The sequence below is a fragment of the Anguilla anguilla genome, chromosome 16, assembly GCF_013347855.1.
Source record: "Anguilla anguilla isolate fAngAng1 chromosome 16, fAngAng1.pri, whole genome shotgun sequence".
NCBI lineage: Eukaryota > Metazoa > Chordata > Actinopteri > Anguilliformes > Anguillidae > Anguilla > Anguilla anguilla.
The window spans coordinates 19,500,976-19,526,749 of record NC_049216.1 but is presented as its reverse complement, the minus strand read 5'-3'; the positions used below and the strand labels follow the sequence as shown (position 1 = coordinate 19,526,749).

The following is a 25,774-nucleotide window of genomic DNA, read 5'->3' as shown; positions in this document are numbered from 1 at the left end:
ACGGCAGCGGGCGACGTCGTCTCCACCAGATGCGAACGCGTCGCGAACCGGCTGCGAAGCTCGCGCGACACAAGCGAACTGAAGCGTAGTTTTTCGCTTCTGTTCTATTTTTTCGGCTTGTCGCGCGTCACGATGGCCTGTTTATACACAGAAATATGCTCTAAAATGCTAGGTATACATGCTCTGATTTATATTTCATCCTTATATTACCGGGGGTGTGTCCCTAGTTCCCTCCCAGATATTTTATAAGCAGCTAAAAAAATACAAGCCTTTTCGTTTTTGTATTGTCCTTACAGAAAAAAAAAAACAAACAAAAAACTGGAACCTGGGGAAAAGGCAAACTTACGCCGGGCACCCACCGCACGCGTCGCGTAAACGACACGCCCCGTAGCCTACTCCGATACCGAGAGAGGACAGCTTTCCCCATTGATGTCAAACGCAGGAAGCCCAAACCAGGATAATGGAAGTGATTTGTTTTTTTAATTGAAATCAAAATGAAATTTCAATTGATTTTGTTTTTTACTTGCAATTTGCGGTTAACATTATCCGTACTGGACTATAAACCAAGACTCTTCGTTCGTCAAGGTAAACTGGTCGGCTATAAGATTAAATAGTAAAATATAAATAATCGGTTCTAGGGGACCACTGTGTTTCTTGGTTTTCGTTCCAACCGCAATTTCAATCCAATAATTTCAATAAAATATATTATTTTGTTAATTAGGTGCTTTTCGTGTTTAGAGAGATTATCTGTCCTACCCGAATTAGGCTACATTATTTCAGAAATAGCTATGGATGCCGTGAAGAATAGCCCCATGTTCACATTGTAGCCTACATATTGTACTAATTGCAAACGGTTTCATAAAAAGGGGTAACAACATTATTTTATGTGCTCGAATTAAAGATTGAGATGAATCAATATAGCCTACTATAGGCTATAGGTTACCAAAATTGATATCTTGCGAAAAATTGATGTCTTGTAGTTTGTTCCTACAAACTATAACACTGGATGGCGTAGGGTGGCAAGATAACTAACTAGGTATTTCGCTAATAGAATCATCAGCTGTTAACCTCTTCATTTCAAGAGCGCCGTTGTAATTTAGCTTCCTATTTCTGCAATTCACTGTGTTATAATTCGTCCGAATGCGCAATGTAATACATCGCCAGTGTGCGTATTGTCTTGTTATGGTTTCAGGTTGAATTAAATTAAAATGGTCCTGTGTGTGTGGAATATTGGCGACTTTTATTGCATTTAGGCAATTTAGGCCGTTAGCTATTACTGTTCGAAAACATAAAAGCATGTCATTTTTCTTAAACATAGGATTATTCAGGAGACCAACTTTAGGAAGACCAATATTCCTATGAAAATACAATAGTAAAAACTAACGGTGGTAAAATAAATGAATAAATAAAAAACAGACCCGTACCATAAACAATAAGAGCACCTTGCTCAACAAGGGATATTTCTATAACGTTGATACACGCTATGTTAGTGTGATTCCGACTGCATTTCCCTGAATGCATTTTCTCACTCATTCAGATCGTGCCGCCACCTCAACACGAAAAATACAACCTGCGTCGTTTGTTGTCTCGATGTGCGTTCAGCATGTCTCTTAAAAAGGTTGTGTAATAAAACTGAAGGGATGCAGATAAATTGTCCAGAAGAATTATGTGCGCGGCCAAGAGGACGCATTACGTTAAGTAGCCGAGACGGCAGCACGGGAGAATTACGTCCATTTAGAAGAGATTCTTTCTACTTTGTGTAATTGGAAGGAGTTGGGCGTGTGAAAAATTTAAAATGGGCTACTCTGACCTTTAGGTTGCTTGACACCCTTTAGACTTAACAATGGAACACGAACAGATGATTTATTTCTTGAGTTAACAGAGACGTAGGCTACAATCTGGAGTCCAAGAAGCTGTTAAAACAGCTATTTTCGCACATTTGGCAGACATTGTTTCCGTAACTTATTGCATATGGTTAACAAAGATACGTTTATGTATTTTCTTTGTCAAATCAGAAACGGAATATTTCAGTATTTTGGTCTGAAGTAATCTGATGTTCCTGAAATTCAAATACTTACTGCATCATGAGATATTCAGAATGCCTTTTATACATTTATTTCTATTGTTTCTTCGACCTGTTTTTAGTTTTTTCACTTGTGCTGCTGTATACAGAACCACGATTGTACTCTTACACACATGTTATATGAACAATTGCTGTACAAACAGTATTCTTTGTGTTCTGTAGGTCTGCTTATCTTCCAAACCCCTCTGACTTGCAAATGCTCTTCAAACCTTATTAATGTGGTTATATTATTATCTTAAAAACTGCAGCAAGTACCTGAATTCAGACTGATTCTATATAAGGATCATTGAATGTCCTCGTAGTGGCTATTGTTGATTGTGATTATTACCTGGGTGCCACTCACACAAAGACCTAAGAGACAGAGTTGACTACAAGTGCCTGCCCTGGGACTGTCAGAAAACATGATCAAATTTATTTCTGGATGTATTTTTTCATATATTGTTAATTGTTTTCCAGATTAAGTGAGCAAGGCTGTTGTAAAACATCATTTTATTTTGGAGGGAAAAGGCATCTGACTAGTAAGTAGGTGATGTATGTGGGGAAAAAAGTAATGTTTCTTTCTTCTTTTTCCAGACAGTGATAATAGTCTGTGGTATAACCAGAGCCAGAGGAACACTGTGTTTTTTCACCCAGAAGACTCCAATGAACTATATGTCGGAGGAACAAACTTTGTGTACAGGATTAATATAGAAAATGGCAGCCTTGTAGAGGTAATCATTGCAGTTGTGTAATTTTTTTCCCATGTCCTTCTGAGATGTTTCTCATCCTAGTGCTTTGGGTTTTCAGTAAGACACATTGTATAGGTTATTGTTGTGTAGGGGGTGGCACCGTGGTGCAGCGGATAGCGCTGTCCCCTCAACAATAAATTAATGCGTTCAAAACCAGGCTTGATGCCTTCCTTTGTAGAGTTTGCATGTGCTTCTCATGTCCGTGTGGGTTTCCTCTGCGTACCTCGGTTTCCTCCTACAGTCCAAAGACATGCACGTAGGCTAATTCGAGACTCTAAATTGCCCATAGGTGTGAGTGAATGATGAATGAATGTTGTGTGAACATTGTCTGAATGGGGCGTGAGCCCTGCGGCCTCTCCAGAGTGTATTCCTGCCTCTCACCCAATAGGTGGGCTCCAGCACCCCCCGCAACCCTACTCAGGATAAGTGGGTATAGATAATAGATGGATGGATTGTTGTATAGATTATATTTAAGCATATATCGATGTTGTCACCACTTATGATTGGACTAAAAGGCCAAAGTCTGCCAAAATCATGCTTTAACAATATAACTAAGTTGCACGTTCAGGAGAAGATCACTAATTATAACTTTCATACATCATACATCACAGTTACATAAAAAGGGGCAACAACATTATTTTATTTATATCATTTACTGAACCTTCCAATGCCACATAAACATGTAAAAACAACTAACAGAAATCAAGTGAAGTACACCAGCATAACAGGCACAAACCAAAGTTTCAGTTTAGCTTCGACTGCTGCCTCCTGTATTGCAGTCTGTGATAAACACCAGTGAAACGCAGTACCAGGTGTGCTTTAACATGTTGTGTTAAAGGCAGTGGACAGGTATGTCTCAAGGGTGTTTGCATGTTGGAAGCTCTTTTTTGGGAGTGCCACTATTGGCTGGAAACACTTGACCCTGTTTGGCAATTATCATGCGTATGTATGGGCACCTTCCAGGGTTTCACGTGTAATATGATGTATCATTATTCTTAATTTATTTGTTCTTTCCACAGAACATTCCGTTGACAGTCACTGGGGACCAAAACTGCAAAGAGGTCTGTACCCCTGCAAGAAAAGAAGGAGTTGCTTTGAAAAAAAAAGTTTGCAACTGCCCAGATGGTGCAGGGGGGAAATGTTTGCTTGGTTCTAAGTCTGCAGATTTTTGCAATCTTCTTTGATTTTACATAATTGATTCTCATCTTTAAGAAAGACCCTACATGTGATCTCTCTTTTGGTAACTTGTGTTTAAAGTTTGGCTTGGGAGAATTGTTCTAGCATAATTTATGATCTTTTTTATGATTATCCTAGATTTCCTGTGAAAACGTCATTACCGTCATTCAACAGTTCCAGGACAGGTTGTTTGTATGTGGTACAAATGGAAACAAGCCGCTGTGTTGGAAGCTGGTGAGAAACTGTATTCTATGAAATATATACAGTACAATATTATTTTCTCATAATCATTACATTTATGCTTCCCTCCCAATAGTGTTAATTATAGTCAATCTGCACTACCCCCTCATTCATGGTAGAGCAGTTACATGAAAAACAAGCTTGCTGAATAATATGTAAAGTATCTAAGTATTATGAATAAAAGTGCTCAAAACTGCGTTTCCGACTCAGACTTGCCTTAGACAATAAACAATGGCTGAGTGGGTCACCTCTGACTGAATGACTAAAGCAGTCATACACAATGACTCGATGGAAGTCAGAAAATGACTTATGTATGAAAGTAGTAGGCGGACATGAACTTGTGAAACAGCGCCTGCCCTTCTGAAGAACTCCCATGCACGCACACATGAATGTGTGTGCTTATCATCTAAAAATGTAGTGAATATGTCTGATATGCATGATTTATAAAATACACAAAGCTGGAGCTGTTGGTACCTCTCCTTCTTCTTGAGCAGTATACTTCTCGAGAAAACCATTGCTATCACATCACCTATATTTCTTTTTTGTTCCTTCTTTAAAAAGCATCCCCAGGTCGGAAATCCATCGACTCAGGTTATTGAAACTTATGAAGGCACAGGGATTTCACCTCACATCTACACACAGAACTCCCTATCTCTCACTGTAGGTATGTTACTTGCATGCTAAATAACAGACTGTGGCCAGTAGAGGAAAAATGTTCAATGAGCAGTTGTTGACTGTGATTGCAGTTGACAGAAAGGCAATGCTGGTCTTTCTTGTTGCCTTGATGAGCTACATCAAGGCAACAAGAAAGACCAGCATTGCCTAGACCCACCATGTAAACATTCTGTAAATTGTCAAAAGATTTACAGAATGGCTTTTTAGAATCATAGTCCTCCTTTCAAACAAATTGCTTTCAAAAGCAGGAAATCTGCTGGTATTTCTACATAACCAGTTATTTACTTAAAATACATTAGGAGGGAGGGGGGGAGGGTATTCAAAATTTCTGTTATTCACATCATTTCTCACAGGTCTTTATAATTGATTTATTCACCATTAAATATCCTGATCTGAAGTTATTGGTAGCATGATGACTGAGATTGATTTTTGAGCAAAAAGCTTTTTTTTTTTCATCCGTTCAGACCACAAATGTCAGTGTCAGTGATGGGAGGAAGCAAACAACAGGGAGCGATTTCACGTACTGTTAGTGCCAGTAGTTTGAACCAAATTGTTGGGTTTTTGTGTTGAGAGAAAAATCTTTTTTTTATCTGTTCCATCAGGTAAATGACTGGCTGATCATTGTAGCTTCCCCCATTTTGAGGTTAATGAAAAATTCATCTCCTATCAGTGCCTGCAGACAGTGAAAATATTTAAGGAGGATCTCTGTGCTGTGTGTCTGACCAATTGTCTTCTCTCTCAGAGGGGGACCTTTACACTGCAGTGCCTCTGAACAGCGATGGGAGCTTGCTGCAGTTCCGCAGGAAGAAAGGCCGAAGACCCACTGTCTGGATGCACCCCGGATGGGTGATGGGTAAGGGAAACGCTCGGGTAACACTCGAGTAACGCTCGGGTAACGCTTTTCTGAACAGCAGCTGGTGCAATGCACCCTGCAAGCCTGGATGGTTTTGTTCTGTTGCTCGGGGAACCCTGTTTAATTAATGTTCTTCATTGTGAAACATGCAGTCAGGGTCTTCAGAGGGCGGCGCTGGTGAAAGAAACCACCAGGCATCTTTTTTTATCTCGTCTCTTTCTCTTGCTCATGCTTGGATGTGGCAAGCAGGGTTTAGGTTTATTGCAGAGTGCGTTTACATCCCCCCCACCGCTGCAGTGGCCATCCTCCAGGGTAGCTGATGTCACCTTTCAAGGTGGCAGAAAAGCAGGCCCCAAGCACTTTTTTGTACTGCAGCTTGCAATTTAGGAAATGTGGGTCGTGCTTTAACACGACCCACATTTATTTCTGTACCTTCATCTAAAATGAGATGTAGCTCTGAAAAAATATAATACTGTGAACTAATCACAGTATAAAATCAGTAGTTTCTCTGAAAAATACAATGAAAATCCAAGGACATAATAGAATATGCTTTGGAATTGTACTTGCTATATATATCATTTTTGAATGCCACTGCATTGCATAATTGTGGATTGCACTGGAAGGCACTGCAAATTAAACAGATCAGTCTTAACCCTTTCTGGGTAGATGCTTTTAATACAGGGGCCTTTGTGAAAAACTACATCCTGTGACTTTTTGGATAGAAGTTCTGTTTGTTTCCCCGTACACTTCACTCCTTTGCTTCTAATTCAGGACCTGGTCTTCTCTCTACAGAACCCACCTTCATCTCCACTAGCTGGGTCAGACGTAAGGAGGACAAAGACCAGGAGAAGATCTATTTGTTCTTCAGGGAGAAGAACTCAGACAGCAGTCCAGATGCAGACCCCTGGATATCAAGAGTTGCCCGTGTGTGCAAGGTACTACCAGCATGTTGCAGAAGGGGGGCATTAAATACTTTAGATACGATGGTATACACTCTTGATAAATCTTTAAATTGAAACCCCCCAGTTTGTTCTACAAATAATGGGCAGCTTATAGATGCCTGTTTACCTTTGTGTGAGATGTGTTCTCTGCCTTTATTGTGTCCAGGCAAGTGGAGGTTAAGTACTGAGGTCTCAGTTGATTATGCAATCTAATCCTATTGAGACACTAGCACTCACCACATAACCCAGTGCTTCTGGAAGCCATATCACACTCATTTCAATGTCAGTGCTTCTTGTATCGTTTGTTTTTTTAAAATGACTTTTTCCTCTTTCCTGTGTGGATTTGTTTTTTGGTGGTAATGGCATTGGATATGATACTGAATAGAAGCCATCCACAGTACATGAAGTTCAAGTCATTATACACATTATACTCTTATACACAACACATTATTCAGCTGTTTTACAGGCTCCCAATCGCAAAGTGAATAGTGCTTGGAACAAATATGACTGAAATATACTATAAATGAGTAGTTTGGGATATCAACACATGTGGGCAACACAGTGTACTGCACTACGGACTATGTGGCTTAATTTAAAATGTATTAAGCTTAACGTTAATCAATCTCATAAAACATTTGTCATTAAAATTTAACAAATTACTTTTGAGAATTCAAATGTTTTTGTAAGATTTTTTTTGATTGTCACTAATGCTGCTCTTTAAGGGGTTTAAAAGTAATTCAATATCACTTAAGGTCTAGGACACATAGCTGCTACAAGCTGTTTCATAGCTGCTTCTCAGAGCTGTTTGCTGGTCAATTATACAAATTTACATGATGTTGCCTCAGCTCAGTATATTATTAATCTTCTGTTTATGCATGTTTTTAGCTTCCGGCTAGTTGTTTAGTTGTCCATCAGCCCCTCACTGCTGTGAAACCAAACAGTGAAGGGGAATTGACGTAAATCCTTTTTCACATCCTTTTGCAACTTGGAAAATGCTTGAAAGAACAGTTGTCCTACACTACGCTATCTACGGTGTCAAGCCATGAGGACTGATTTCAGTGTGTGTTTGCCAAATTCCCCAATGAATCCTGAAAAAATCACTGCAGACTTGCAGGGGTGACTGAAGGACTCCAAGCTGGATGAACAGGGTCAGTGTGTACTGTCCTAGGTCATTTTCACAGCAGAACTCTGGAGCAGAGGATATATGTAGGTGTGGGAATTCGCACACAAAGCCATGATTTAATGATGGCAGTTCAGCTGGATATTGTTCTCACTTGGGTAGGATGGTCAAAAATCCTGATGTTGGCAGATTATACTCCGCTTGTTGTGTTTTTTGAAACTGATTGCACATTCTGCCAAAGCACCTGCTGTGATGTATTGGCTGTATCAGCATTTCCACATTCTGCAAAACAGCTGCTGCTGCAGTTTGGCTGTTTGTGTTACTGCCCTTCTCACTCTTCCCAGAGCTATGGCAGAATTGCTGCACAGCCCTAATCTTTAGTCCATGGGAAACCAGTAGTCAGGTCTGGGGATGTGTACTGTACAGCCTTCAAAGATACCGTTTCTTAGCGGAATGTTTAGTTAGACTACACATTCCCCATAGTACAATAATTAGCGTACATTATCAACTGCACCTGGGCAGACTGCATGAAGGACTGGTCTGTGAGATTAAATGTGCTTGTATACCACCTCCATATCTACAGATATAGAAGTGCCTTGAGATATCCACGTGGAAATAAGACTGCTGCTTGACCTTATTGTTATCTTTTGAAGTAATTGATTAGACTTTTTTTTAGCTCAGTGTCAAGACAATAAGCATTTAAAAAATGAATTTGAGAAAGTGTTTGCCTGGAAATGAAGTGTCTTGCTCAGCCACGGTGATTTTCATGACTGGCTTTTCCCTCCACAGGTGGATGAGGGCGGTCCGAAGAGATTCTTCCAGAACATATGGACATCGTTCCTGAAGGCGAGGCTGGTGTGTGGGATCCCCAGCGAGTCACTGTACTTCAACCGCCTGCAGGACATCTACGTCCAGCACGCCGACGACTGGAAGGACAGCCGGGTTTATGCCCTCTTCAGCAGCAGCTGGTAGGCGCCGTCTGCTCTCAACTTAACTTCTTGCTGGCCTTGGCGAAAATGCTTCCTTTGGAGAGACTAGTACTCTGCCCACAATTCACCCAATAGTAAGATAAGGTTAATTCACTGGAGAATTAAACAGTATTCCCGTGGATGTAGTGAATAACATAGGAAGCCACTTAGGAGTGAGCATAGCAGTAGATAGACTTGCTCACTGTAGGCAATGATTCCTGTGTGCATACAAAATGAATTTACATGCGGCCATGTCCAAATAGATTGTTTGTTTCATGAAATCAGGCAGTTCTTTGTTTTGTTTTGTTTAATTTTGCTCTTGTGATGCATTCCTGCATTTTCATGGAATTATCTATGTAAACATAATGTTTATAGAGGAAATCCTGTTTATGATATCCTGTATGATATGATATATAATGGTGCTTGTTTGAGTGAAACTGGGCAGAGGTAATGGAAATCCTGTTGTGCCACTGTAAGGTACATTAACTTAGCAAATCCCCCCCCCCCCCCATTTTGTAGGAACTCTACTGCTGTTTGCATCTACTCCATGGCAGAGATCGATCATATCTTTGAGAGCTCCTCCTTCAAAGGCTTTCAAGGAGAAATCCCAGAACCAAGGCCAGGAACAGTAAGCCATTTGCATAATTGTTTCTATATTTTTCTCACTGAATAGTTTGCGTGAGCTGCACTGCAGCAAACATTACTATAGTGCTGTATTATTTATTATTTGTTATTTATTATTATTTATTAATTACATACGTACAGTACAATGGGGGGCGGGGCGGGGGGCTGGGCAGGGCGTGGGAGCGATACATTGAAAAATTGGATTCAGTATTTAATTGGATTAAAAGACTGTGCTGTGTTTTCATAAGGTAAGAGCTCTGTGTCAAATAAAAATCTGATGGATGAGCTGAGATGACTGCATCTGCTGAATCCAGTGTCCTCTGAGACAAACACAACCACCGCTTAGATTGTGCATGCGTCACTGCGCTAGTTGCATTTTAGCATTTTAGTATATTTGCCTTGTGTGCAATGCCATGTGCAGGATATTCCACAGTGTAAATTAGGAGGAGTGCGGTTTAACTAGATGATAAAAGCTTTGCGTGGCAGGCCAAAGTAGCCCTGTCATGCTGCATCCTGTCCTGTTAATTGCAGGTCTGAATAACTTCCGCAGTCTGTTTAGGGTCTTTGACCCTGATGATGATTAGTCTTCCTTTATAGCACAGCTGCCTGCTGTGTGTGGTGTGAACGGAGTCTCCTACACAAGTGGATCTTGTCAACTTTATTTGTGTTTGATCATGATTTAGGTCACAATGTCTGAGCTGAGCAGCTGTCTGTGTACAGAACCTTCAAAAATGTATATACTGCAAAAAGACACATATACTGAAAAATTGAGCACCTACACAACTGGGGCAGTGCGTCATCATCCTAGAGATATAACAGCCCCTTTGTTGCTGTATGCCTTTTGGAAAATGTCCTAAAAGGCGACATAGGACTGTGTACTACATTGCCGTTATTCATTTTGCAGACTCTTTAGTCTGGAATGGCTGACAAGGCCATTATTGGGAATTACAGCAGTTCCACATCACAATTGTATCGAAATGTATCAGAACAGAGTAGGCAACGGCACTGTTGATAGTTTAAGGGCTGATCAGACTCAGCGACTTCACGAGTGAGCTAAACGGGATATTTCTGGATGCGTGTGTGTCCCAGAATGTTCTGACTGCCTGCGCCCCTGTCCTTTTCATAGTGTGTCCCGGACAGTAAGACCCAGCCTGTGAGCACCATCAAAGCCCTAAGGGATCACCCTGAAATGAGCGACTGGATCCATCCCATCCACCACCAGGCCCCATTCTACATCAGCGCCAATAACTACACCAAACTCGCCGTGGATCTTGTCTCAGCCGCCAACGGCGTTGCACACAGTGTGCTCCTCCTTGCTACTGGTGAGCCCTACCACCACCCCCCCTCCTGTTAAGCACTTTGAGCTGCAGTCTGTATGAAAGGTGCTATACAAATAAATGTATTTTATATATATATATATATATATATATATATATAATATATATATATATTTTTTTTAAACGTCATGGTACACTACAAAGATTTGCAATTAGATCGTGTAAAAGCTCAGATGTGATGATTTTAAAAATAACCCTGCTTCACAACTGTATATACCCCAACCAGACATACAGTCAATGCAGTTATTTTCTATCCATGCAATCTTTTTAAAGTTAGTGGCCTTTTACTGTATTTCCTTTTTTTCTGTTGTCAGAGCATTCGACAGCCATATGTACAACTCCATCTTTTACATTTTGTAAGGTTAGACACTGATAAAATAGAATTCAGCCGTGCATATTCACTTCCAATTAACAATGGAAATCAGTGCAATTGGACTGGGGCCGTCAGCAGTCACTTGATGAGTTCTCATCAAAATACTGTGCTATAATTACACAAAATGCTCAACATTCACTGCTGATAAGTTCTCGCATAGCCAGTGATTTTCAAGTCTTTCAACAGCTTGGTGCTGTTGCGCATGTTGCACCATTGGCCTTATGTTGTGGAAGTATTTTTTAAATAATTCCATTAAATCAAACACTTTGTATTTGAAAATTAAATATATTAAATGTTTATTAAGACATATTTGAAAGCAATTGCAGATACATGCAAATTCTCCTCAAATGTATTTTCAAATACACTTTGTAATTTAGATGTACATGCTGCATTTCAACTAATTTCTAAAAAAAAAGTATTTAAAAGTAATTAAAATACTTTAAATATGTATTTTACACAGGTCTGGTACATTGACCATCCAAAATTGTACTGTTTGGCATAGATCCATGAAAGTATTTTCCTGATTTTATTTTAGCTTATCATAATAAACATGTTCAGCGTACAATGAAAACAGGATCTCACCTCACTTTTGGTGAGTGAACAATGCAAATGAACAATGTGCTCATTTAAGTGCTTCTATTATTAGCATGGAGGCTGTTGTGATCCATGAAAAAACATGTCCACCCATTGCTGCAAGACAAGATTTCTGCTGCTTATTAGCGTGTCTTCTTAATCCCCACAGCCCAAGGAATGATCCACAAGATCTTGGAGGACGACTCTAAACCCTTTATTATCTCTGAGACACTTCTCTCGAATCACACCACATCTGTTCTGTCCATGAACCTGAATTCTAAAAGGGTAAGTTGTGCATGTGGCTCCAGACAAAATCAGTTTTTGCAGACAGACCAAATAGATGGTCAACTGCTGCCTTCCTTCCATCCTTTTCTTGTCCCTAACTGCTGGAGGTTGCAGTTTGAGGTGCTGTCACATGAATATATATAAACTGCTGTGGCCAAGTACAATTAAACCACACCCCTTTGAAAGTCTTCACAAGATGATACAGACTGAAAAGTTTTGGCTTCAGAACCTGGGGAGAGTTTTAATGTTGAGATTATGGAGCTGAGATTTTGGTTGATATAGATTCCATGACATAGTACTCTGCTTGTTTGAGTAATGTCAGTGGAATCTGACAAAAGATAATTGTGAAAGCCAAGAGCTCATACTTTAGAGTAGGGTTCGGGCCAAACTTTCAGTTTATTTACTTGGCAGACATTACTATCCAGTTTGCATAGCTGGCATTTTTTTACGTTATTCATTTTTACAGTGATGGGGTGTTGAAGGGTGCAGCTGCAGGGTCACACTCAGATCTGGATCTTCAAAAATCTAGTCGCAGATATTAATTGTTTTGTCAGTTTTTCAGTTGTTTATCCGTCCCAGTTAGGCCAGGAAGGGAGTTAGCGCCTTGTCTCCGGATGTGGGGCTCGAAACATGGTCAGAAGCCAAGATAATCACAAATCAGTGTGTGATGATTTAGATCAGGGTTAGGGTTAGGGTTAGTGTGTGTGTAAATGAGTGTGTGATGATTTAGATCAGGGTTAGGGTTAGGGTTAGTGTGTGTGTAAATGAGTGTGTGATGATTTAGATCAGGGGTTCCCCTGTGTATGCTGCTTTTCGTTCCAACCACAGTTTCCTTTCATTCACTTCACCAAAGAGGTTACCTGTTTTTGTGTATTTATTTTTGCAATGTAGCACAGTAAGCATAATGTACTGCAATATCAAAATGGGTATTTTTTTCTTTGTGGCACGCAAGGCTATTTCTGACATAATATGGCTTAAACTAAACCTCTAAACATGAAAAGCACCTAATTTAGAAAAAGGACTGAGTTTGATTTAGATAGCATCATGTTGAAACTGCATTCCAATCTAATTGCTCAATTTCTGGTCTGTGTCCAGAGGAAGCTCTTTATTGGCTTTCCAGAGCAGATTTCTTGGTTGGATCTGCAGAGATGCCAGGATTATAATGGATCTTGTGAAGAATGTGTTCTTGCGCGCGATCCATACTGTGCCTGGAACGAGTTGGGGTGCACACCTGTCAGCCAGTGAGTAGATCTGCTCACCCCACAGAAATTCCTATGAAACTTTACGGGTAATGAGCATGTCTGTGGGCAATAAGGTCCCTATTCACACACAATGCACTGACTCAAACCTCTGTTACGTTGTTGATTTAGTGTTGACAGGTATTTTTCTTCCAGTGGAGGAATTCAGAATATTCTTGGAGGCGAAACGAGTGTTTGTCCCAAAAATAATCCAGGTAAATTCTCATTGAATTTAAATCTTTGCATGTGCAATTTTTTAATTACATTTTTTAAAATATTTATATTTAATAAATATTTAAAAATCCAAATAACTGTAAATCTTTGCATTGCCGCTTGTTCCATGTCCCGCCTACTCATTTGCAAAACAAACTAAGTGGAGCGTCCTTTCCCCCCGACCTTTTCTATATTAGTTCTGCTGTCTCACCAACATCGTCCAATTTGATAGTGTAACGTTATTTGGTCTGATTTAATGTTATGTTATTTAAATGTGCTTGCTGTAATAATTTAAATGCACATGTGCACGTGCATTGGCTGTTCATACGGTAAGGCCATAACAGAATAAAGAGAGAGTGGCCAGGGTGTTACTGCTGGCTTTGTAACTTGGTTTAATTTTTTCCTGATCTACTCTCTCCACATAGTAGCTTACAAACATTTCAATAATAGCCAAACTTGTCTCTCCCAAAAAGGTTTAATTTTTTCCTGATCTAGTCTCTCCACATAGTAGCTTACAAACATTTCAATAATAGCCAAACTTGTCTCTCCCAAAAAGGTTTAATTTTTTCCTGATCTAGTCTCTCCACATAGTAGCTTACAGACATTTCAATAATAGCCAAACTTGTCTCTCCCAAAAAGCTTTCAGAGTGCTTAATATTTTGTGTCAGCCTAATGCTCTCCAGGAGAGGGTTGATTTACTTCTAACCTTAAAAAGATGTTGCATTGTACATTGACCTTAACCAATAATAATAATATACAACAGGGAAGGCACCAGTATTCCTTGGATCCTTCTCTGATGGTTCATTAAGTAGGCATGGGCTAGGAGAAGAGCGGGTGTCCCTACCCTTCTTTCAGATACATAAAATGAGCACCTGTCTTTACTTTTTAGTTGGAATGAGTATTGCATCTAGGTTTGGTGTTCTACATTTGTGTTTTTTTTTTGGAATATTCTGCTGTCTGTTGGTTTTTGAGTTTTGGTCTTGGTGCCAATTCGGATTAATTTGGGAGAGACAAGCTAAGGTTTGATATCTTATTTCCAAATTTTCCATGTCTATAACTTTCATTGTTTAAGGTAGTTGGACCTTTGTCTTTAGATGTTCAATACTTGTTGTAACTTAATAAATCTCTTCATTTTATTCCGGTTGTGAGTTGCACATTTTGTTCAAGGTTGATCCAACAGGTTGCTGATTCTCACTTCCCCAACAGCATGTACTCTCCTTCCGGAAACAAAGAGACCAAAGAGGGATGCCCTGTCACGAACACAAGACCCTCCCGGAGTTACCTATTCCATCCCCCTGGGCGTGCCCTTTTACCTGTCCTGCCCCATACACTCCCACCACGCCTTCTACACCTGGGAGTACGGGGGCCGCAGCAGCAGGTGCCAGCAGTCGGGGACTGACTGCCTCCACCTCATCTCCGCCATGAGCCAGGACAGCTACGGGAGGTACTACTGTGTGTCCAGCGAGCGGGACTACACCATGGTGGTGAGCTCATACCAGCTCAATCCCAGCAGAGTGGAAAAGAGCGGAGGAGTCTGGGCCTCGGCACAGAGGCCCACCGTGGCTGTTCTTGTGGTGGCTCTGTTAGCAACGTCCTGCTATTAGAACTAACATCTCTCTTGCTGTCATTATCTGGTAGTTCTGTTTTTTCCTCAATCTTAGCCACCTCTTAGCTTAGCACCGGGAACTCAGCGAGAAGCCGGAGAAACTCGTCCACGGCGGAGAGCATGCTAGACAGTCTGCCGGCCAATATGTCTACTCTCAATGCAGGCAGGACGCTCCTCTGTGCGCCCGTGTCACACAGGAACCACCGTCCGGAGGTGGTATCTTGGATGAACAGCAGCCTGCCAGCGTCAGAAAGTTAAAAAATTTTCAACAGGTGGGCTTTGAGTGTGTCGTATTTATAGTGCTGCGGAGGACTTTTAAGGAGGCTCACCACTCTGGTTGCTGTTGAACTCCCGAGGGCCGACACCACATAATAATATTTCGTGGCATCCGCGGTGATCTCCCGCAACGCGAACTGCGCTTCTGTCTGGGCGAACCAAGCCGAGGCTGACTACTCCCAGAACTCTGGCTGCTTGAGAGGAACTGCATTAGAGCTGCCTCTGAAAACATCCAGCAGACAAACGTCAGGGTCACCAGTGTAGGAATTGTAGGGAAGTAGAGACGGGCAATTTCTCTCAGTTGACTACACAAATGAGTGTGTCATTTATTTCAGCACACACAATTAGCGAGCCAAAAATGGCACTGCTCAAACAATAATAAACGTAACTTCTGTTACCCAGAAAGTACTCTTTCTTAAAGGGACCGTGTCTACCTAACACAGAAGAGCACACAATATAACTGCGTGTGGTGAACCAACATCAAACCACCAATTATGGTGAATTATGTCCAAAGAGTCCGCTGCAAAGGCTTAAATAAGAGTGCAATCAATTTATTTTTAATAAATGTAATACTGTTTTCTGCTGCTGTTGCTAAATAAAGTACTGTTTAATAACGTACACTGAAAATAGAAGCTCGGATTGGTAGTTCTTCTATAAATATGTTGTAGACCTGTGTTGACGCTGTAGAGTTGGGTATATAGGACTGCCATCAATATACTGTGCAGCACCATTTGACTGATGAAAGCAATAAGCCAAAATCTTTTGGCCTCATTTTGACTAAAAACGTAATGTTGGTATTTTCTGAATGTAATTAGCAGTAGGAGAAAGCTTTATTTGACCAGTTCAGTATCTCTCCAATTCAGCAGAAACATGATTACATAAACAAGAAGAATAGAGATTTAAATGCATGAGGTTTTCAGGTTGGGGTGTGAGTCGGGGTCCAAACGCATTAGACATGAGACTTCTGCAGCAGTATCCTTGTTGTTTCTGAGAATTAGGGCCTGGTAAAGGAGCCCCTTACAGAAAGGATGTTTGAAGGAGTGCCTGTTCAAACAGGAAGGATAACATAACAGTTTTGTTTGCTGAGAGACTTCTGAATGGAAGCTGGGTCCAATTAGTGGGTAGCAGCCATTAAGACAGACAGGAGACGTGACCGGGAAGCGCAAGTGCGAAGAGAGGGAGGTGCTAGGCATCCTGAGGTAGTGGAACGGAGGGGTCTGGCTGGCATGTAGGGTTTGAAGATCTTATGGAGGTATGCTGGGGCTGACCCCTTAACTGCCTGGTATGCTAGGACCAATGTTTTGAATTTGACGCGAGCCACAACAGGCGGCCAGTGGAGGGTAGTGAGCAGGGGGGTGACATAGGAGTGTCTGGGGAGGTTGAAGACCAGATGAGCTGCAGGGGTCTGATGGCAGATGTCGGAAGGCCAGCCAGAAGAGAGTTGCAGTAGTCCAGACGGGACAGTATCATTGCTTGGACCAGGAGCTGGGTTGAGTAGATGGTGAGAAAGTGACGGATTCTCCGGATGTTGTACAGGAAGAATCTGCACGCTCGGCTTACCGCTGTGATGTTCTTGGAGAGGGACAGCCTGTTGTCCATCATCACTCCGAGATTCTTAGCACAATGTATAATGTGTCTTTACTTTTGCAAGCACGCTTCAGCAATCACCAGAGTGATCAGAAAGATTGTGTTTGCATCGAAAAAGGAACTTTTGTGAGGGGAAAATAAGTATAACCACTGATGTTGAATCCAGGGGTGTGCACTTGAAGACTCCTTTAGCTAGCAACAAGCAAAATAAGGGCAAATTATTAAGATTCTAATATTACACTATATTACATTTATTTGGCAGAAGCTTTTATCCAAAGCAACGTACAATAAGTGCAGTCAGTGGGACAACTACAAAACACAGGTCCGATAAGGTACAATAGTCATTATGTAACCGTTATCCATAGCCATGCACATCATACCCAGTTCACGCAGTAAGCATAGGCTAAATCAGAAAGTTATGGTAAGTCAAACTAGAAGGAGGTATGATGACGAGCTACATCAAGATAACGATACAAGCGAAATATAAGTGCTGGATGGAGATACAAGTGTAACATGAAAGTTCTAGAAGAACAAGATAAAAGGATACAAGTGATAAGTGTGATCTTAGATCCTAGAAGTGATGAGTGCCCTGCAGAGTAGTGATAGTCCAAGTGCAGTCTGAAGAGTTGCGTCTTCAGACCACGGCGGAAAGTGGGCAGGGGCCGAGTGGTCTGAAGATGCATCTCTTTAGACTGTACCTGTATTATGATATGGAGTGTGCTAAATTGAGTCTCTGTGCACAGATCAGCACAGGGTCCCAGTGCTGCTATCTTTAGTTTCTGTCTCTTGGGCAGATTTTATGTGATCGTATTGATTGTACTGAATAGATGGAGTGCTTTCTGGTGGGATGTATGTAATGCAAGAGGCTTGCTATATTTATGTGGGCTCAGTGGCTTGCAAAAGTGGATCTCATGGTTATTGTCTATTGGTTGTTCTGGTACTGAAGTGCATGTGACTGGAATACAAGCTACAGCACTTATGCCGGCACAGCTGTTGGTAAGGGCCAAATAAAAGGACTGGGAAGTCAAATGCAAAAGAAACATCTGATGAGGAAAGCATAACAAAAGGCTGGTCTGTGCATGAGACTGAAAGCATTGTCAATGTTCAGAAACGACATGGTAGTTGAAAAAAGCATGAACAATGTTGTAACCGTAAATTGGCAACTGCTTGGAATTTAATCTGATGCCTTTCTAAGCTGAATTACTGTAAAATGCCAAATGTGCACTTGCATGAAGGCACAGAGGTGCAGAAACATTGTTCAGCAGGAACATGTTACTGTCCCATTAGTGCTGCTTACAGACAGGAAAGCTGTAACCCTGGAATGGCTGGCTGCGTTGAAACATAAATTTTGTTATTTTTTGTATAGAGGTACCCTTGTAGTCTGCGTCTGAGCAGCAGAACCTTTTGCAGCTTTCTGCACTGGTGATAGCCGAGCCTCTAAACCATATATTTAACTTGACCATTTTTTATAGCATAATACCTTACCTAAGATCTGGAAAACTGCTAATGCACTCCAACTCTTTAAAGGGGGTGAGGTTAGCGATCTAAATAACTATCGTCTAGACTCTCCATTTTGATAAAATTCATGAATCTTTCATTTGTTCCCAATGAAAAACTTTTCTTACTGGCCACAATATCTTATATCCCTATAGGTCTGGCCTCAGACTTGATCATAGCACCATTACAGCTACCACCCTACATCATAAATGACATTGCAAAGACATTAGATAACAAACAACATTGTATTGCTGTTTATTATTAACCTGGATTAATACACTGGATCATCCCCTGTTTTTAAATAGTCTTTTGCATGTTGGCTTTGATTGCTATGTTCATTCTTGGTTCTGTAATTACTTAACAGACAGGACACTGCATTTATGTAGGTGTGATCAACTCAAGTTTACTCAATATCTCTAAGGTTCTTTCGAGCATACTTAAATGACATTGGACTGAATTTGTAAAAACACGATAAAAATATTTGTGCTGATGACACAATCATTTATTGCTTTCTCAAACTGCTTGCCAGGCCATAAATGACCTGCAGCTTGGATTCAACATTATTCAAAAATCTTGTGGAGCATAAGTTCATTTTAAATGAAAAGAAAACAAAATTAGTTTTTCTCCAGCTCACACAAGCTTGTTACCATAGACCTGCAAATATGTACTTTAAAGGGTGCATACATTGCACAAATCTCTAAATAAGTACTTTGGCATGTGGACTGATGATTACCTGTCTTTGAAAAGTCACATTGACAACTTGTACATTAAAATCAAAAGTCAACTCTAGTTCTTATGCAGGAACCAATCATGTTTGTTTTCCTTTAAAACAAGAAGGAAGATTGTTGAAGCATCATTCCTCCCTGTCCTTGATTACAGTGACATAATTTACATGCTCCAGTCTCAATAATTAAACCACTAGATACTGATTGCTTGAAGGTATATCATTAACCGTAGCTCTCAGACTCATCATTGTCTATTATACCAGCCTGTGTGATGATATCCTTTATATTTAAGAAGAAAAAAACATTATCTTATTTCTACATATAAGGCTCTCTCACATTACCCCACTTCACTTATTAGCATTACAACCTCAAAATACAATACACACTCTCAGGATTACCTTTACCTTTAACTTTAGAAGTCCCTTTCATTACCAGCAAACTGTAAATTTTAAATGTTTTAAATTATATTAGACTTTTCATGGCTATTTATATTTTTATGTCTTTGTCTGTAAATTGAAATATTTGAAACTATTTGTCTTGTTCCCATTTAGTTTTCAGCCCTTTGCTTTTTTTAAATTATTTTATTTTAATTGTAAAGGGCACTACTGAAAATGACAGCCTGGTGAGTAAACAAGGATTTTCCCTAATATGTATATTTGAAATGTATATTCTGAATGAAAATATAGCAGCTATGTAATCTAAATTTGTTTGAACATTTAATATTAACATTATGCAATATTTTCATATTTACTGACTGTAGAAGTGCAATAAAGAAATAAACTAATTAAGTAGTGCTACTATCAATTTGTTTATGGTAGCCCTGATAACTTTTATTTTATATCTTACGCATATTGTTCAGAAACAGAAACTAAATTGTATAGTGATTATATTGTAGTATACATCTGTTTTATTTTCATAAATGATTGTAATTTATTTTTCTAATACAATCTGCTGTACGAGTTCATTGTTTTTTTTCTAAAACTTTGTTTTGTGTTTCAACTAAGTTTATCTTGTGTTGGCTCATATGGTATATAAATATAATTTTGGCTGAGTTGAATATAAATATGAGATGCCTGTCCATTCGTGTTCGCTGAATTTTGTTCAATGAGTCACAGAAACATTCTTACTGTACTTTTGAACATGTTTTTCCCCAGTTTTACTTTCTCTCCACCATCAGTTTGGGAAAGCGCAGTTTTGTAGTTGGGCTGCATAGTCACTGTATTGGAAGGCAACACTTTCGTTTCTGCAGTGTCGGAGATCTAGCGTTTAGTGCTTACTGCCTTTAAGAGAGATACAGAATGATTGCATTGGGCAAACTTGTTCATGGTCCATACAATATTATATTGCTACTAAGTAGCCTACTCTGGCTGACCTGCTTTGTCTGCCCCCCGTCTCCCCCTCCACAAACATCAAAGGAAATGTCCTTGGACAATTAAAGTCACGCTGAGGCCTGAAATCTAAGCATACAATCTGTGGTGCCTCCTCTCCTGCAGAGTTAATTGTTTCTGAAGAAACATCAGAACACCAAGCTATTTAGAGTGTCAGTGCCCAGCGTGACCACAGAAAACCATAAGGATCATGGTTTCCTTTTTTCCATTCTAAAGCCCTATTCGCACGGGACTAGTATTACCTGGGGACCTCATGTGATTTATAAATTACCCCCCCCCCCCAACGTCTGTGTTTCGTGTGGCGCATTCGCACGGGATAAGCGAAGTCTGTATTTTTCTTGAATTTACTGACATTATCCCCCTGGATATGATTGAAAATGTCAAGGCTCTGCTCTGCGTAACAGTAGAATACGCCCCAAATCACGGGGATTCTCACAGGACTAATATTATCACATGACCTCTGTGTTTGGCGAAATATGGTAGGTAATTTGCGGTGGAATTTTTACTTTACAAATTAGAGACATGGCAAATTTGCACGGGATTAAGATCACAGACGACCTCCGCAATTATTACAAGTTACTAGAGGTCCCCAGGTAATACTAGTTTGTGCGAATAGGGTTTAAGTTTGAATGCCAGTCCGCAACATTCGATTGTTGAGGCCTGCCAGCTGGAATTTACAACATTCACCTCTGTTGTTAAAAGCAGGAGTAAATTTCCATCTCGTAGATATTTTCAATAGCTGAACTGAATTTCCACCTAACATGTTCATTTTTGGGCTCTTAAGAAAGACCGGAATATTATCATGGTGTTTAGCCCTGCGTTCAACAACATAAGGTCGCTTCAATAAGTAAATTGTCAGATTTTAGATAGGCCGGTCCTTGTCATAAATGAGACTGATGCACATCCACATCTTAACTCAGCATCACCCAGCCAGGGCAAGCATCTCAAGCTGCTACATAAGATATTTAAAAAGTTTTTGAAAAAGTTTTTATTCGTGTTGCAGTTGGTTTTGGCACCTTGGAAAAGAAGGTTTTTCCTTTTTTATTTTGGTGATGGTTCCTTGGTTGCATGTTCACTACATCTGAGTTTTCACACTCATTTCCTTTTCTTACTGTTGCACTGAAGCTGGAAGAGGGTAGTACTCTAGACTGGCTAATTGATCTCTCTTTTTGGGTAATTTCAAATTAACATCTAATTTAATGTCTTCTGTTTTGTAAGTTATAAGTTGTGAGCCTACATTCAATTATGAGTGTTTGATTTCAATTAATTTTTCTAATTCTTGTAGAGATCAAAAATGTTTGGGTAGGAGCGTTTCCTGGACTCAAATTGAGTTTGCTTGAGGTGCTCTTTGAATGGGATGCTTATAAACATCAAAATCAACGAAAACTCCAAGGCACTCTCTTTCTTAACAATTAAAATGCCTTTATTGTTGTGGCATGGTCATATTAAACCTTTAAAAACAAACTCTGGCGTGTTTCAGCATCAAGCTTTCGTCAGGGAATAAGCTTGATGCTGAAACACGTCAGAGTTTGTTTTTAAAGTTTTAATATGACCATGCCACAACAATAAAGGCATTTTAATTGTTAAAAAAGAGAGTGCCTTGGAGTTTTCTTTGATTTTAATTTTTCTAATTGACTGTTTCTTATTTAATAAAATGATTTAATCTTAAAATGAAATAGTAATGATATAGAGTTTGTTTTGACTTGTGGTTGATTCCGCCAAGTTACTTTTAGGCTGACCTATGAACGAATTCGGTGATTTAATTTATAATTGTCATTTTCAATAATAATTATTAAATTAAATCACACAAAATATATTTCATATACAGGTTAAGTGAGGGGTTCTATCATGCAATACCACTTGTGTTCAGTATTTAGAGTTCTGAAAATGAAATGAAATGAAAAAATGAAATGAACATTTTAACAAGAACATTGGCTGTAGGAACCACTGGGTTCAGAAAATCTCCACTTTCCTGACAGCAGGTATTTAGTTGACTGAAGAATTGCCTAATAGCTATGAGATGTGGAATACCCTACTGGTTGAACACCCTCGGTCCTTGTCTGACACTAAGGACAGTTATGCATTGCTCTGTGGGACTTGGCTATGGTTGGCACTAGCACATTTACAATTTAATTCCAGACCATGGGCTGCATCCGTTACCAAAGGCATCACGTTTCACATTCATAGTAGCTCCACCAGGGCCGTGCAGAGACCTTTTGAGGGGCTGGTGCTCAAAGTGAGTGAAGGGCACACCAACTGAGGAAAAAAACTGTTTTATGACACCCAGTTATTGTGCAGAATATCCATCCAGCCATTTTCTAAACCGCTTACTCCTGGTCAGGGTCACAGGAGGGCTGGACCCTATCCCAGCAGACATTGTTTGAAAGGCAGGGATACACACAATGCACACCACTCCATCACAGGCCCCACACAGCCTTTCCTCAGACATTCATATCCCAAGGACAGTTTAGACTCCATTGAACCTAACCTGAGCCTTAGTGTTGCAGTGTAGTAAAGTGTCTGATTTCCTCTGTGGATCCTTGGCAAGCTTTAGGCTCAGGCCTTGACACAAGGAGGGTTGAGTATTTGCCTGTCATTGTGTATTTCATGGCTCAGTATTCCTGGAGTAAACCATGAGTCTGGAGGAAACACCCAGGTCCCAGAATCCTCCGACTAAACCTCAGGCTGGCCTTATCGTGATGCAAACAGGAACACCACAAACAATGGGTGAATGCGTTGTGCCTTTACAATGTGCAATAGCAGGGTTGTTCTATTTCACCATGGACTGTTTCTGCCCAGAACTCCAACTTGCCTGCTTTGTGCACTGAAATTCCCCCATGATCAATCATTTCAGAATTCTTCCAACAAATGTAAAAAATACAACCTGAGGAAGGCTGGTATGTTCCTTCTAATTCCAATGTGAATACCTCTTTGTAATTTTCTTACAATGAACGAGAACTAAGTAGGTGGCTGTGACCCCAGCAGGAATATCAACCCAAACATGATAGAAAGGCTGACAAGTTAGGTAAAGGGCTGTGGCTGTGGAAATGAGCTTTCCACTGAGATGTAGCTCTCTAATTAAACTGGTAAACATGCTTACATTTAGCTACTGTGATTTACCAAAAAAAGCAGCTCTATTTATAAATGCCCTTATTTACAGAACCATTTTAGAGCTGTGTGTTGAAGACAAACAGTTATCTGTGGCAGTGAAACAAACTGCCACATGAACAACAGGACATGTTAGTTTCATTAATATGATTATTTACACATGTACTGCTGTGTCCTCACTTCAGATCTAATGATTGCTTTCACACGGCCGGTGTGTGTTGGTGCCGAACATGGGAATCATACCATCGATTTTAACATTTCTCCTCTTCTTTATTTAAACACAGACTCAAAGAACGCTGTTGCCATCAGTGGTTGCTCTAGGCTTTTGATTGTTTTTTTTTTTTTCTGAGCATGAGGCAGTTTCTGATTCCACTGGTGAAGGTGCTCAGTGCAGACCCTGTGCTGATCCCCCAGCAGTGAGGAGCATGCTCTACTACTGGAATTCTGCCAGACATTACGATCTACAGGCTTTCCCCCAGAGATATGTCTTCATGTGATGTTATGTCTGTGTCTCGTCTTTGTGTTCACATCTGTCCAAACTTAACACATGCTTCCCATAATCACAGAAATACAGAATGCCTTTTGGGTGGAAGCACTGTGTTTAATTAAGGATTTTCTCACAGGATGAGTAATCCCACAAAGCGACACAGCCCTGTCTGTCATAATCATCCAACAAAGCTCACACAGCCCTGTTTGGACTGAAATTCATGTTAAATGGCCTAGGCCACCATACCACATCCTGCTTCCCACAAGAAACATTGTTCAGGATAGGAAGGAGTCATCCCCCATTGTAGTTCAAAGTTCTCTTTTACAAAAATGGAGACAGTTGGAGTATTGTAACTCTGTCCTGGTTGCTTACTCAGTGATTTCCAGTCATTTCCTCATTATGGTGAGAGAAAAATTCAATTCTGTCTCTGGACAGATCACCAGTTAATGTTCAATGTGCTTGTGAACTCATCCCAAAATAGGCATTGATCCAGACTGTGATGATGGCATGGTGGGGGAAAGATGTCATTTTAGTGTGTGAGTCACACTTGCATTCAGTCTGTGTTACTGTACACTATGTCTCCAGTGATAGGGAGTGCACTTCTATCCGAATGTCATTTATGGGATTAAACTTTAATGTTACCTGTGGTTTATAGAAAGATAACATGCTGTGAACATCTCCATTGAAAATGATCCACAAAATGATTCCAACCACAACTCTGCAGTATGTCATTCAGTTTCAAAATCAAGCCATCATTTAAAAAAAATTTTCCCATTGATTTTATTGAGTTTAAAAACTACCTAATATCGGACCATTACTCTGAATTTCAGTTTTCGAGTTGTAGGTTTAGTAGCACGCCCCATACTACCCTGTGTCCATCACAGCCAGGCCACGCCTCAAGGGGGTGCTTCGCCAGGTGATCAGTGAGGTCTCTTCAGTGAGATAAGTGCCAGGCTAAGTGTGTGACGGGAACCATCGCTGATCCTTTTTTCACTTGAATCTCAGCCCATGTCCAGCTACAATGGCATTACTAATTGAGGCATGGCACAGTAAAACCATTAAGTCCACAACTCTGCCAGCACTTCAGAAAAAATGTGATTATGTCTCCACTGAGCTTAAAGACCTTGCCATTGCTCTTGACACATTCCCTTGGAGACCAAACATGGCAAAGAGGAAGGCCGCACCCTATGTGGGCAAATTGGAGTGGGGGTTTCCTTTTCTCAAAAACAACTTTATTACTGGAAAAGCAATGCGATAAGAGCCATTTTGAGGCATTAACAACAAGACACCCAGGTTAGTGGGTTTCCACTGGGCCCTTTTCCTCTACAGTTCTGATGAGCTCAGTCACTTAATGGTACACCGGACATAACACATTCCCAATCGACCGTGGTTCTCACATGATGCTTTAAACCAGGGTTTGTCAAATCAGGCTATGACAAAGCCATACATTGATGCCAAATCAAAAACAAACATGAAAACTAATAGACATGCTTATGTGCTAGAAACATTACAGTCTGTACAATCCTTATTTTATTAATCCCGGTTTAAAACAGTATACCCTGCATTTGCTCATCAATGGCTTTTAATATAAACTATAGCTTTAAATTGTTGCGATTTGCCTGTGTTAATTCCTGCCTCCAATCATCAGTGATTGCTGTGGCACCACATGTTTG

General features: G+C 40.3%; 1 protein-coding gene across 3 annotated transcripts; it reads left to right on the top strand.

The window, feature by feature from the left end:
* Nucleotides 1-381: 381 nt before the first annotated feature.
* Nucleotides 382-15,936, top strand: sema7a (semaphorin 7A). 3 transcript variants are annotated; one of them, XM_035395002.1, is made up of 14 exons: nucleotides 382-585; nucleotides 2,657-2,793; nucleotides 3,831-3,872; nucleotides 4,126-4,221; nucleotides 4,798-4,891; nucleotides 5,645-5,755; nucleotides 6,548-6,690; nucleotides 8,606-8,784; nucleotides 9,304-9,412; nucleotides 10,535-10,730; nucleotides 11,861-11,976; nucleotides 13,072-13,217; nucleotides 13,347-13,429; nucleotides 14,634-15,936. In XM_035395002.1, exons 1-14 carry the CDS (start codon nucleotides 495-497, stop codon nucleotides 15,029-15,031), a joined length of 1,941 nt encoding a protein of 646 aa, XP_035250893.1. In that variant the 5' UTR covers nucleotides 382-494; the 3' UTR covers nucleotides 15,032-15,936. The 3 variants fall into 3 exon arrangements, with proteins under 3 accessions (XP_035250893.1, XP_035250894.1, XP_035250891.1); XM_035395003.1 differs by having other exon boundaries at nucleotides 4,789-4,891; nucleotides 13,371-13,429; XM_035395000.1 differs by having other exon boundaries at nucleotides 4,789-4,891.
* Nucleotides 15,937-25,774: the final 9,838 nt, after the last annotated feature.

Bases quoted from the DNA above. Each gene is read 5' to 3' on its own strand.
- sema7a (XM_035395000.1), top strand. From the start codon at position 495: ATGAAATTTCAATTGATTTTGTTTTTTACTTGCAATTTGCGGTTAACA. The intron at 11,977-13,071 runs GTAAGTTGTGCA...GTCTGTGTCCAG, and splicing joins TGAACCTGAATTCTAAAAGG to AGGAAGCTCTTTATTGGCTT. The intron at 13,430-14,633 runs GTAAATTCTCAT...CTTCCCCAACAG, and splicing joins TTGTCCCAAAAATAATCCAG to CATGTACTCTCCTTCCGGAA.